At 33.8% G+C, this 14,154-nt stretch overlaps 1 protein-coding gene across 3 annotated transcripts in view; it reads right to left on the reverse strand.

Annotated features, from left to right (window-relative positions):
- Positions 1-14,154, reverse strand: part of Msrb3 (methionine sulfoxide reductase B3) — a 183,522-nt gene that overhangs the window by 148,096 nt on the left and 21,272 nt on the right. For 2 of the 3 annotated variants that reach the window (XM_015483051.2, XM_048805725.1), the window contains exon 2: positions 1,051-1,177. In XM_015483051.2, the coding sequence (XP_015338537.1) occupies positions 1,051-1,126 (76 nt within the window). In that variant the 5' untranslated portion in view covers positions 1,127-1,177. Of the gene's footprint in view, positions 1-1,050; positions 1,178-9,777; positions 9,930-14,154 lie in introns of those variants that run through there. The other variant, XM_048805720.1, reaches the window with a different exon arrangement.

The raw sequence follows: 14,154 nt of genomic DNA on the forward strand, positions 1-14,154 counted from the left end.
GTTAGCCCTGTCCTTAGGGCTAACTCACAGTCTGAGATTCAGCTCAAGCTCCTCCTTAGAACCTTTCTTCTTGAACTTCAGAAACCTTACCTCCCTTCCAAAATTTCTTCCCCTAAATAGCTAGGCCCATCCACCTCTGGATTCCCACAATACCCCAGGCATAAATACTTCTATTATCAAACCTTTCAAAAGTCCTCACACACTTCAATCACTACTTCGAACTCTTTGAAAGAAACTGGCTTTATCTTGTATATCCTTGTATCCTCAGTGCTTAACACAATGTCTGACACTCATAGTTAAAACTCAATAAATATTTAACAAGTTAGAATCAGATTCTCTATCCAATGTAGTAATAGAGATGCTCATTAATGTAAATTATAATAATATTAAAAATAAAATATTTGGTTTTCATAATAAAATTTAAGTATTAAACTTATAGGCACATAGGAAATTTTGGACTTTCATACCTTATTGTTTTACATGCTCAAAATCACATTTTTAAAAAGTACAGTGGTTCTAATTTAAGAATCAACTGACACATGCTATTTTACTTCTGTTTATTTGGTAATTGTTAAGTAGAGTATATTTTATTTTAAACTACAATAAATGTACATTATGCCAAAGTTGGTCATTTAATTTTTTTTCCCTAAAGGATGCCCACATGTAGCACGAAAAGTGTTTTCATTATCCTTTAACAAGATGAATGTCTTATTTTGTATGATTTGGGGCAGTTTCTCACTGAGCTTCCACCTCTTATGAACATTATGATTTGCAGATGTGTAGTGTGCAAGGAACAGGAAGATATCGTGAAATATTAGTGATGATTGTACACTGGACAAAGAAACTGGACAGTGTTTCCAAGAGCTGAAGAATTATGGAAATGAATGCCACTCAAGTAGAGTGGTGATTTATAACCAATTTCCGTGTTCAAATTAGGACTCAAATAAAAGAAAAGGAAATTTAGTAAAGCAAGGTGGTGCATCATTTCCTGCAGCAGAAACACCCACACAGACCAGTGCCCTCACTATGTACAGTACAACAAGCAGCAACCTGAGGGAAGCCCACAGGCTCGCAGGGCCACTGGCTGGCTCTTTGTCACCAAATGCAGCAGGTTGAATGCAGACATCACTGTAATATCTTCACCAACAAAACGAGAGGCAAAGAACAGGGGCAAGAGCTGAGTAAGAGAAAAAAAAAAAACAAATTAACACAACACGAATGTTAAACACATTCATTGAACAATTTATAGTTATGATTTTATCTGGAACTGAACATACATACACACACAGTGCTAATAAATTTCAAATGTCTATTTTTCAGACAGTGAGCTTATTTTCCACCCAGGCTTATTTATATCTTATGAATAAAATACACACCATATAATAGCAGTGTAATCTGCAAACACATTTTGCAAGAAGTTGAAGTTTAAAGTAGTTGAAAGGAATTAGGTTTAGTGAGTTCATAACATGTGACAGGAACTGTCTGGAGCCTAATATACACATTGTATCATATAATTCTTACAATAAACCTAGGAAGTAGGTTTTATCCTCCTAGTACATATGTGAGAAACCTAGGCTCAAAGGTCCAAGGGCACAAACCAAATAACCAGTGGAATAAAGGATTAGAAAACCTTATTACATCTGACTGCAAAGCCATATTCTTGCCTTATACCATGCTGCCTTTTCCCAGCAATTATTTGTGCAAGCCTTCCTTCCTGGAGAATGCATTTCAAAAATATTGTGAATTTAAGAGACTTCTTTTGTTAGAGTTTCATTTTTAAAAAATAGAATCAAAAAAACCTAAGGGGAACTAAGAGAATTCACGGCAGAAACCGAGTTAAGTTAGAATAAAACATGAACAAGAATTTTCATTCTATTTTATGATAAATTCTAAATAAATTTCTGTGAAAAAACACTGAGAACCTAGTATTAAAAAGGCTAAAAATATTTTTCTAAAGTCTTTGGAAATGAATCATGTGGAAGAATCTCAAAACCATATGAATATTAAGCTTCAGAGAACAGTTCAGTTCTTAGGATTTTTGTGAAAGTTTTAAACAATATTGTAATTGGTAAAGATTAACTTCAAATGAAAATGGAAAAGTGCTATATTAATATAAACTTCTTATTGTTATTTAAAATTAGTATTTTAATTAGCTTTAACTACCAAATGTCCAAAAATGGTTATAAAATTAATGTCTTGTTCATTTCCTGACCACCATGTCCATTCCCCTTCCACCCACCCACCCCCAATCCACCCGCAAATAAAAACCTGTTTCTGGACTTTTCTGACCTACTTCAAGAACAAACACATAATAAACAGTAATGTATTTTACCAAATCACTCTGGAGTATATCTGGCAGAAATCTGCTTGTATTAACATGCCTGAACTCTGACTTCTCAAAACTAAACTCACTACGAAACTAAAACATTTTTGTGTTACCAACTGGAGACAAAGGAGAGGAGGAGGGAAGGTAAGTATCACAATGCACAGCCTGAAAGAACCATTAAACATAAATAAACATGTCATTTTCACGAGTGACTGCAGAGCAGGGGAAAGAGAGCATGCCTTTGGAGCAGACTACTGACTAATAAAAGATCAAAGGTCTATACCTCCCAACACTATAAATAAAAATGTATTTTTTTCCATGAGACCCTTCTCTGCAAGGAATAAAGTGTTCACGGTAAATGTAATTATTTAGCAAAGCTGTAGCCTCATTGTGCTCTCACAGCTGACCATAAAACGTCTTCCTATTCTGTTTCATCAACCGCTCGCTGTACCAGGCAACCTGGGTGCCTACCGATCACTGTGGCCATCTGGCTTGTGTCAAAGCCAGCACACAGGAAGAAAGGCAGTGACGTCACTCTGCAGGTCAGGCAAAGAACAAAGATGCATTCTGCAATTAAAAGCTGAGGGCCGCAAATACCCAGGACCCTCCACCATGATATGACTGGGTGATTTAATGTTCTGACTTCACTGCCTTTTTTTTTTCTACCCAAATAGCCAGAGCTCCATCTAGTGGCAAATTAGTTTTGCCCAGTTTTTTAATAGATGCAGAAAGTGTTAAATTAGCATCAACAAAGTGGAGCAACTAAAGTGACTACTTTCGGAGCAGCTTAGATTTTTTTTTATACTTAAGAATGTAAAAAGCACAATCTGTCACAGTGTTCTTCATTGTTAAATCCTACAATGAATGCATTTCATAAATTAGGATTTGATACAACCCTAATTGTTTCAATGTTCACAGGATAGGAGAAGAAGCAGATAAGTTTATAAAATACATAAAGTGGTATTACTCACACACTACCCTGAAAATATGTAGCTGAGATGTAAAGAGAAAATCAGTTCTAAAGAATATGTACACACATCTGGATGCCTTGGTTACATCAAACCCATAATCTTATACTTGCACACACAAACACACACACACACACAAAAAAAAAACATAGTAAATGTGGCTCAAGCATGTGACCAGGAGCAAATGTTCTCCAGAATAGAAAAAGTAACACTTTTATGCTGAAATATTTCAACAAAATTATTTTTTAGTTAATGTTTCCACCTGATTATGTTTATAGAAATAAAATATTTTTGTCAAAATACATCTAAAATACATAATATGATTGTGTGAAAGATGGGTTTGTGTGAACTATGGAGCCAGACTGTCAATGTTTCAATATTGACCTTGGACAAGTTAGCTTTCCCTCATAGTGCCTCAGTTTCTTCAACTCTAAGATAACCATTAAGTAAATTATTCAGTTAAAAATTCCTAGAACAACTCCTGGAACATAGTATATGCTCAGGAAATGTTAGTTGCTACTATTATTATTTAAATATGTTAGATATTTGCTAAATTTAAATTACATGAATTCAAAAATTCTAACAGTCCATTTATATACCTAACCACATTGAGAGATAGCAGATCATTCTCCAAAGAATCCTATTTTGGCCAGAAAAGTTACTATTCATTCTTCCATAGTAAAGTATTCTAAATAAAACCACAGGATAAAGAAATCCTAAAAATAACAGTTAACTAAGCACTGACAGGTGCCAGGTAGTATTCTAAGCACTTCACATTCATCAGCTTTTTTAATGTTCACAGCCTTAGAGATAATACCATTTTTTTCCATTTTAGCTTTAGAGACTGAAGCTTAGGAAGGTTCAGTACTTTGCTTAAGGTCTTAAAGTTAGGAAGGGAAACAGACCCTAAGTAACTGGGTAATGTAACTGGCACATTTGAACCTAGGCCATACAGTTCTAGGGTCAGTGCTCTTGACCATTACACAACTGAAAAGGAAAAGCTTTAGGAATACCAACCCATTCTGCATACTCTGATTCTATGTTTCTCTGCTAGATAGTGTGGCTGACAATCAACAAGTAATAAGAAAACATAATTCAAGATTATTTGAGAATCTTCTCACTGAGAGGAAAAAGTAGGGAATTAAGTGAAAAGTCTGAGATGCTCAGATTTCTGCACTTCCTCTTTTCATTTCCACCAGATACAACTTTAACTTCTATTTCACCTTCAAAATTTTTCTCTAAATATCTTGGACATACCTTCAGGATATATCCTAAGGATTATAAAACTTACTGCACTTTAATCTACTAAAACTTAAATATGTCCATGATATAGGAAAACAATGGCTAGTTCCCCATCCCTCTACTCCACCCCCCCAAAAAAAAATCCAAGTGTCAATTTGGCAGCTTTCTTCCTATTATTCTTTTTGAACCGCCTGAGTGAAGATCCTAGCCAGAAACAATTCTAGTACAAAAAGAGTCATGCTTTTTAACTATATATGATTAACTCTGTCTGGAGTGATGCTTCAAAACCCCTTTCTGTCCTATAACCATCCCACAGAACACGTTCTGGTAAATCTTTTGGGTAAAGTTCAAATTCCTAAACAGAGCATCTAAAGTTGTACATCTAGCTGCCGCCTAACTCTTCAGCATCTCTCATGGCACCTCCACATCTCACCCCGCCCCGCACTCCTACCATACCAACATGCTCCTTATTTCCCCAAATAGGCTCACAGTTTCCTAATTCCACCTCCACATCTTCATTTCATAGCATTACTCTCTTTTGCCACCTCTCCCAGCTCCCACCACTCCCAGCTTCTCCAAGAACACCCAATGTGCCAGGTACCTCCCTGGCAACATTAAGGGCACTGATTTGCTCTCATCACTTCCTCTTAAGGTCAGGGACAGTATCTTTTTCATCTTTATACCCCAGGACCTGGCACATTACAGCCATTCGTTTTATAGAGTGAAAGACTCATCATGTAAATGACAGTTTCTATGGAATGGGATCATCATTTCCAATGCTAGAGTCTGTCGGCTCAATCTGTTATTTATACAATTACTAGCAGTTTCTATGAAGAGGTGGAAAGTTAAAAATGCAACCTGACTTGAATCCAAAGATAATTCAAATTCTCTGTTATGGTCAAAAATTTTCACTTCTCCATCTTCTTCCCCCAGAATTCCAATACCCCAAAATTCAACTAAAGTTAGTTTGGTAACACTAAAGTTTGGTTTTTCTTTCTACTTTTATCCCTGTAGTTGGATAATAAACTATCAAGGAGAAACGGTATACACAGGGAATCCAGAGAACTCACAAAGTTGATAATTAGCTTCAGAATACATGAGCTGACTGTAACAGTGGGCTTCAAGTGTCAAACCTAAAGGTCAAATACCTTTCCAATAAATGCCAAAGGAATGTCTATATCAGTGGTTTTCCACAAGCTAGTAAAATGTTCCCCCAAAACCGCAGTAACAAACAGAGAGTTGGCAAATTTGAATTTTGTCAAGTAAGGACATTAAAAAAAAACCTGCAAAACTTTAAATTCATCATATAACACCATCAAGAACTAAGCAATCGAGAGAAAAAAATATATTTTTTAATTGTTGTTGTGCTGCAGATTGAACCCAGCGCTTGGTACATGATAGACAAGGGCTCTACCAATGAGCTATATCTCCAGCCCAAGAACATTCTTTTAATTTGTTTATTTAGAATATATTTAGTTTTGTGGGAGAGAAGTTTCATTTTTAGTATTGTTCTCACTAATCTAAATGTATACTATGAAAGTTATATAAAAAATATTGTTCTTATTATTGTTCTTATTAATTAGTTCTTATTGTTAGATAAAAAATATTGTTTATTGAGTGAATTGATCAATCATTTAACTACTGCTTGAAATCATCAGCCAACTGGTAGAACTTGGCAAACCTTTTGTTAAAAGGAGCTCCCTCTGTTATTGTACTTCTTTTAAGAAACACCAGAACCCTGTTACTGAGGAATTCCTAGTCAATCTTCCAAACTGCTTAGAGTTGAATGATTTTAAGATATGGATTTTTAAGTTATGCAATCCCTAGTACTTGGAAAACAATTTATCAGGTGCTGACGAACTATACAAAGATGTAAAACATTGTCTATGCTGTCAAAAAACATGTAAGACTAAATGGGAACAGTAGACATGTGCCAAATGTCATGACAGATAGAAATAAAATGCTACAGAATTTCAGAGAATTACTTCCAGTTTTAGGAAAAGGGGCAGCAGGGATACATGGGGGCTTGTTACCAAAGAAAAGAGCTATGAAAGAGGACTTCTTTTGTTTTCTTTTATTTATTTTTTTTAATATTTATTTTTTAGGTGTAGATTGACACAACACAATGCCTTTATTTTTATGTTGCTGAGCCACAATCCCAGCCTCTGTTTTATTTTTGTATTTCTAGGGTTACCCTTTCTCAAACATTTTGATATCAGGAGCCTTTAGACTCCAGAAAAATTGTCAAGAACTCCAAATACCTTTTGTTTATATAGTTATACCTACCAATATTTACTATATTTGCAATTATAACAGAAAAATTTTAAATATTTGCTGTTGGATTAGAAATAACAACAGTAAATAAAAATAGCTTGAAAATAACTTTTAAGGAACTGTAAAATTTTATTTTTTAAGCTGAAATACATTTACAAAAATGACATTTGGTAAAAAATATCTATATTACCCAAACAATAAATATATATACAATGGGAATTTTTATATTTTGCAAATCTTTTTAATATCTTAACAAAATCTATTTGCAAATCTGTTTAACAGCTTAATAAAATAATTGGATAATCACTTCTACAATCAATCTGATGTGATGATACATTGTTTTGGTTGAAATACATTTGTGAAGAAAATCTAGTAGCTGGAAAAGGGAAGAGTATTTTAATAATAGTTTCAGATAATTGTAGACATTCTTTATCATCACACCAAAGATCAACAAGTGATAGTCTAAAACCATATCAAAGAAATTCTCACACTCATCATATGACTAATGGTGTAACACATTTAAGCTATTTTGAATAGACATACGCTTGCCTAATTTTATGACATCATACAAAGTTCATTTGGAAAGTACTGGTTCACTGGGTTATACAGATCTTTCATATGTTGACACACTTCAACATATGGTAATAAAAAATGATATTCAGGGCTGGGGATGTGGCTCAAGCGGTAGCGCACTTGCCTGGCATGCGCGTGGCACTGGGTTCAATCCTCAGCACCACATACAAATAAAGATGTTGTGTCCGCCAAAAACTAAAAAATAAATATTAAAAAAATTCTCTCTCTCTCTTTAAAAAAATCATATTCATTAATATCACTACTGATTTCATCAGAAAAGTTTCTAAATAATGAGAAACTATTATGCTTACAATAGTAGATATGTTTTCCAAAAATTTTTAACCTGAAAGCTCACTTTTTCTAATTGACAAAAATAGTGCCAGTGTTTTCCAAGAACCGATTTGCTCATTTTTGAGAAAAATGCCCCCCAAATACCATGGTTTGTCTATCATTCTTTTAAGTAAAATAGTATCTCCAACAATTGCACAAGTGCTTTTCCTGAAGACAACCAGTGTGTTTTAGTACCCAGAAGCACTTTACAAAAATATAGTTTCCATTTCTGCACATAGAATATTAAAAAGATATGTATTCGGTCAACAAAATTTAATAAAATATAAATGTTTGTAATGCATCATCTTAAGTGAAATTACCCTTTTTTCCGACTTATGCAGTGTTGCTGAAAAACAGAATGACAGTGAAATTTGTTGCTTTGTTTCATACTAAGAACCAGCAGGGTTACCCACTCTTGCTTTTGCAACATTAATGAAAACATCCAACAGTGAAAAAAGCAGTTAGTGTTAGTATCAAAATAGTTTTGGCTTCATAAATCCTTGAAAGGGTCTCAAAGACTCCAAAGATCCAGTTCACACTTTGGAGAACTGCTTTGACTGCTGGTCTGGTAGGTGGCCTGTCACATAGTAAGTGCACAAATGTTTAAAAGTATTTGTTGAATAAATGAATAACAAATTGAGGAATACATTTACAATTTCTCCCATAACAGTTAGAAAACAACAAATGAAAAATAATATCTACTAGTAGACTTTAGATCCCTTGCCACTTCTAAAGCGATCAGTATATTTCCTATTTCATCATATTAGTGAAAAAATTAAAAATTTTGCAGTATTTTATCAAGCTCAGGAAGACTAGTTATGGCAGATTTCTGAAAGTAACAGAATACTGAAAAACAGTCTTCTCGGTATCACTTTAAGAAATCCACAAAAACATGTCCTGCTAAGGGATAAGAAAAAAAATTATGAATTTATGTTATCTGCAGACAGGGATAATTATTTCATTAATAAGTCCACTCAATATTTACTGAATCCATATCATGTATATGGTACTATTAATTCATGTAATGCCTACCAATGAAAACCTACTAGTATAATAACCAGAAAATCAGAAATGCTTGAGAATAACAGAATTGCATCATTAAATAAGTTTAATAACTAACCAAAGTCTTAGACACATCTACTACCTTAGAAGTCACCACCTACCAAATAGTAAAATATTAGTCATGAGGTATCTTGCTGAAAATTGTATTTAAGTGCCAAAGTTTGAGAACACAATAAAAAACTAGATGGGTTTAGAATTACCTCTAATGTCACTTTCATTTACTAATCTTCTGGAATAGTTTCTTGAATGGGAGAGAAAAGAGTAGAGTTAGATCTAGTACTAGGCACTGAATATCATGTGCAGCCTATACCATCTATTTCACAACCTATAATCAAATCTCCATAGGACTATGTGACTATGTTGCCATTTGTCATGTATATGACAGGGGTAAAAAAGTGAGAGAAACAAATTTTCCATTTTCTAAATAGGAAAAGAGATAAAGAGACTTACCAAAGGCAAAGTCAGATAGCTAGTTTGAAGAAATATAATGTCTATATATTGCAGCATCTACATTTTCTTTATTATTAGGTTCACATAAAAAGTAGCTCTGTGGTAGAGCACCTGCCTCCCACATGTGAGGCACTGGGTTCTATCCTCAGCACCACATAAAAATAAATAAACTAAAGATATTGTGTCCATCTACAAATAAAAAAATGGAAAAAAGGTAAGAAATGAACATAAAGAAGTGTATCTAATACTGACAATGCAAGAGTGACACTATGTCCATTGAAAAGGTATACCAATTGTATAACTAAAATAGAATGTAGACAAAAGCTCAACTTCTAATATAAAATATTTTAACTTTTACATTTACTATTAAATATAAATTTAGTGTTTATATTTATTATAACATATTATGATTTAATATTTTATATTACATATACAGGCCATCTTTTTTCAGAATTTCTTCTTTCATAACTGGATATTATCTGTTAAATAAAATTATAAAAGTAACTACTGGAGAATGATTCATAAACATCACTTCCAAAGAGTGAAACATACACAGGGAGGGGTGATGATGGTGGCTGCTGCTTCCCATCTCAGGTTCCCCATGTGCAGATTTTTGATGAAAATACAGCTTAAGCCAGGCATGGTGGTGCACATTTGTAATCCCAGTGATTCAGGAGGTTGAGGCAGAAGAATTGAGAGTTCAAAGCCAGTTTCAGCAGCTTAGTAAGTCTCTAAGTAACACAGTGAGACCCTGTCTCAAAACAAAAAAAAAATGTGCTGGAGATATGGCTCAGTGGTCATCCCTAGTACCAAATAAATAAATAAAGCTTATAGACTAAAGAAATAAAATAAATAAAAGATGCAAGGCATCAGATGGACTGTTTTGTCTAAAGAAAAACTTGTTAATCCTGGCTAAGTAATCCTATGCCTAGGACTATAAACCAGATATCTAAATCTATTTTAAAAGATATTTTTTGCTGTTTAACTTATCTTTCCCATCCACCTTACAAAACATTTTTAAATTTTATTTTTATTGTTGCATAATTATACATAATTGTTGGATTCACTGCAGTATATGTGCACTTGGACATAATAAAATTTGATCATTTTCATTTCCCGGTACCTCCTTTTGTCCCCTCCTCCTCCCTCCTCTTGGTTCCCTACTTCTACTCTATTGGTCTCCCTTCTACTTTCAGGAGAGCCCCTTTTTTCTTTCTTCTCTCTAAAAACATGTGGCCCTTAACTTTCTGAGTCTGGCTTATTTTGCCTAAATAATGCTCTCTAGTTCCATCCATTTTCCTGTAAATAACATAATTTTGTTCTTCTATATGGCCAAATAAAACTCCATTGTGTATATATACCTCATTCTTTATCCATTGATATGCTGCCTAGGCTGGTTCCATAAGTTGGCAACTGTCAATTTCATTACTATGAACATGGGTATGCATGTATAGCTACAGTAAGCTGTCTTTGATTCTTTTGGATGAATACTTAGGAGTGGTATAGCTGGGTCATATGGGGATTTCATTCCTAGATTTTTGGGGTTTTTTTAGGAACCTCCATACTGATTTCCATAGTGATTATACTAATTTATATTTCCACCAATAGTGTATAAGAGTTTCTATTTCCCTGTATCCTCGCCAGAATTTATTGTTATTTGAATTCTTGATGATTGCCATCCTGGAGTAAAATGAAATCACAGTGTAGTTTTGATTTGCATTTCCCTATTAGCTATAGACACTGAACATTTTTGCATTTGTTCAATTTGTAATTGTAATTGTAATTGTCTGATAAGTTCATCTGAACATTTATTGAATGGATTATTTGTTGGTTTCTTTCCCTTTTTTTGGTGTTGAGTTTTTTGAGTTCTTTATATATTCTGGATATTAATCCTCTGTCAGAAGAGTAGCAGGTAAGATTTTTCTCCTATTTTGTAGGCTCTCACTTCATGTTTTTTTATTGTTTCTTTGCTACGCAGAAGCTTTTTACTTTGATGTCATCCAATTTCTTAATTTTTGCTATTACTTTCTGGGCTTTAGAAGTGCTATCAAGAAGTCATTGCCTGGGCTGGGGATGTGGCTCAAGCGGTAGCGCGCTCACCTGGCATGCGTGCGGCCCGGGTTCGATCCTCAGCACCACATACAAAACAAAGATGTTGTGTCCGCCGATAACTAAAAAAATAAATATTAAAAATTCTCACTCTCTCTTTAAAAAAAAAAATCTTAAAAAAAAGAAGTCATTGCCTGTACCTACTACTGGAGTGTTTCCCCTGTGTTTTCTACTAGCAGTTGCGAAGTTTCTGGTCTAATTACTAGGTTTTTGACACATTTTGAGTTGACTTTTGCACAAGGTGAGAGATAGGGATCTAGTTTCATTCTTGTATATATGAATATCCAGTCTTCCAAGCACCATTTGTTTAAAAGGTTGTCTTTTCTTCAATGTATGTTTTTAGCATCTTTGTTAAGGATCACATGACTGTATCTGTGTGGGTTTATCTTTGTGTCTTCTATGGTGTTCCATTGGTCTATGTGTCTGTTTTCATGATGTATTTGTCAACATATCTCAGTAGTATAATTTTAAATCAGATACTGAAATGCCTACAGTATTACTCTTTTCACTCAGAACTGCCTAGGCTATTCTGAATATTTTGCTCTCCCATATGAATTTTAGGACTGTTTCTGTGAAGAATATTATTGATATTTTGATGGAGATTGCAATTGAATCTGTGGATCACTTTTGGTAACATGGCCATTTTAACAGTATTAATTCTGCCTACCCATGAACATGGGAGACCTTTCTATTTTCTAGCAACTTCTTTCATTTCTTTTTTCATTGTTCTGTAGCTTTTGCTGCAGTGGTCTTTTATCTCTTCGGTTAGCCTTATTCTGCTTTATTTATTTATTTATTTTGAGGATTTTACAAATGGAACAGTTTTCCTGATTTCTTTCTTAGTGGACTCATTCTTGGTGTTCAAAAAGGCTATCAATTTTTGTATGTTGATTTTGTATTTGGCTATTTTGCTGGATTTGTTTATCAGCTCTAGAAGTCTTCTGTTGGAATGTTTAGGATCTTCTACGTGTAGAATCACCTCATTACAGTGAGAAGATCACCTCTNTCCAGTTTTCCCAGCACCATTTGTTGAAGATGCTATCCTTCCTCCATGGCATGCTTTTAGCCCCTTTATCAAATATAAGGTAGTTGTAGTTTTGTGGATTGGTTTCTGTGTCCTCTATTCTGTACCATTGGTCCACCCGCCTGTTTTGGTACCAGTACCATGCTGTTTTTGTTACTATTGCTCTGTAGTATAGTTTGAAGTCTGGTATCGCTATACCGCCTGATTCACACTTCCTGCTTAGCATTGTTTTTGCTAGAGAAGATCACCTCTTTACAGTGATAATTTGACTTCTTCCTTTCCTATTTGTATCTTTTTATTCCCTTCTCTTGTTTAACTGCTCTGTGTAAAATTTAAAGCACTATATTGATTAGGAATGATAAAAGTAGACATCTTTGTCTTGTTCCTGATTTTAGAAAGAATGCTTCCAGTTTTTCCCCATTCAAGGCTTTGGGTTTGTCATGTGTAGCCTTTATAATGTTGAGGTTAAGTTCCTTCTATCCCTAATTTTATTGGGGTTGTTATTATGAATGAGTGCTAAATTTTGTCAAAAGCTTTTTCTGCATATATTGAGGTAATCAGGTGATTTCTGTCTTTGGTTCTATTTACATTGACTGATTTGTATATATCAAACCCTCCTTGCATCCCTGGAACAAAACCAACTTGATCATGATGTATACTTTTTGTAATGTGTTATTGAATTCTATTTCCTAGTATCTTGTTAAGGATTTTTGCATCTATGCTCATCAAGGATACTGATCTATAGTTTTATTTCCTACATGTGCTCTTATCCGGTTTTAGTATCAGGTTTCAACTTGGTTCAATTTTGGTAGGGTGTATATATCTTGATATGCATCCCTTTCTTCTAGATTTTCCACTTTATTGGGACATAAGTTTTCAAAATAGTCCCTAGTGATCCTCTAGATTTCCATAATGTCTGTTGTGATATCTTCTTTTTCCATCTCTAATTTTATTAAGTTGGGTCTTCTTTCACTAAGAAATAATTTTAATGAGTTAAATATAAGCCCTAAGACATGTCCTTAAATCATATTTAAAATATTACAATCAGAACTTTGTCACCATTCTAGGAATAGAAAGTTTCAGCACTGGAAATTGCAAATAAATGTTTGTTGTATCAGAATTTTAGCAACCCTCCCTCCAAGTTAACTTTCTATTGCAGAAAATAAGAAATTTGATCTGATATAGCATATAACAGAGAAATTTTACAAAATGAACCTCACCAAAAAGTAAATCTTTGTGACCTCTATCAACTACTTGACAAGTATTGGTCTTGAGAGGGGTAAGTCCAAAAGAAGTTCATAAAGTGAAAGAAATAAAATATTTTGCATAATGTTCTTTCTACTTTGTCCTACTATGGTTTTCTTTATTAATTAAATCATGTTTTTAAATGAACCTAAATACTCCACATATACTCCAAACTATTTTTTTTAAGGCAGAAAAGCAAATTTTATTTTTTATAATATTTTAAATCAATGGTTGAAGTAACAACACTTTCTTAACCACTGATTCCATCACATAATGACTATGTCAGTTTTCTTTGTTAAATATAACCCCTCAGTACTTTTCTCCTAAAAATTTTTAATTTGTTTTTTTTTTTAATTTTTTATTGTTGGCTGTTCAAAACATTACATAGTTCTTGATATATCGTATTTCACACTTTGATTCAAGTGGGTTATGAGCTCCCATTTTTACCCCATATACAGATTGCAGAATTACATCAGTTACACATCCATTGATTTACATATTGCCATACTAGTGTCTGTTGTGTTCTGCTGCCTTTCCTATCCTCTACTACC

Source organism: Marmota marmota, unplaced genomic scaffold, assembly GCF_001458135.2.
Source record: "Marmota marmota marmota unplaced genomic scaffold, marMar, whole genome shotgun sequence".
Lineage (NCBI taxonomy): Eukaryota > Metazoa > Chordata > Mammalia > Rodentia > Sciuridae > Marmota > Marmota marmota.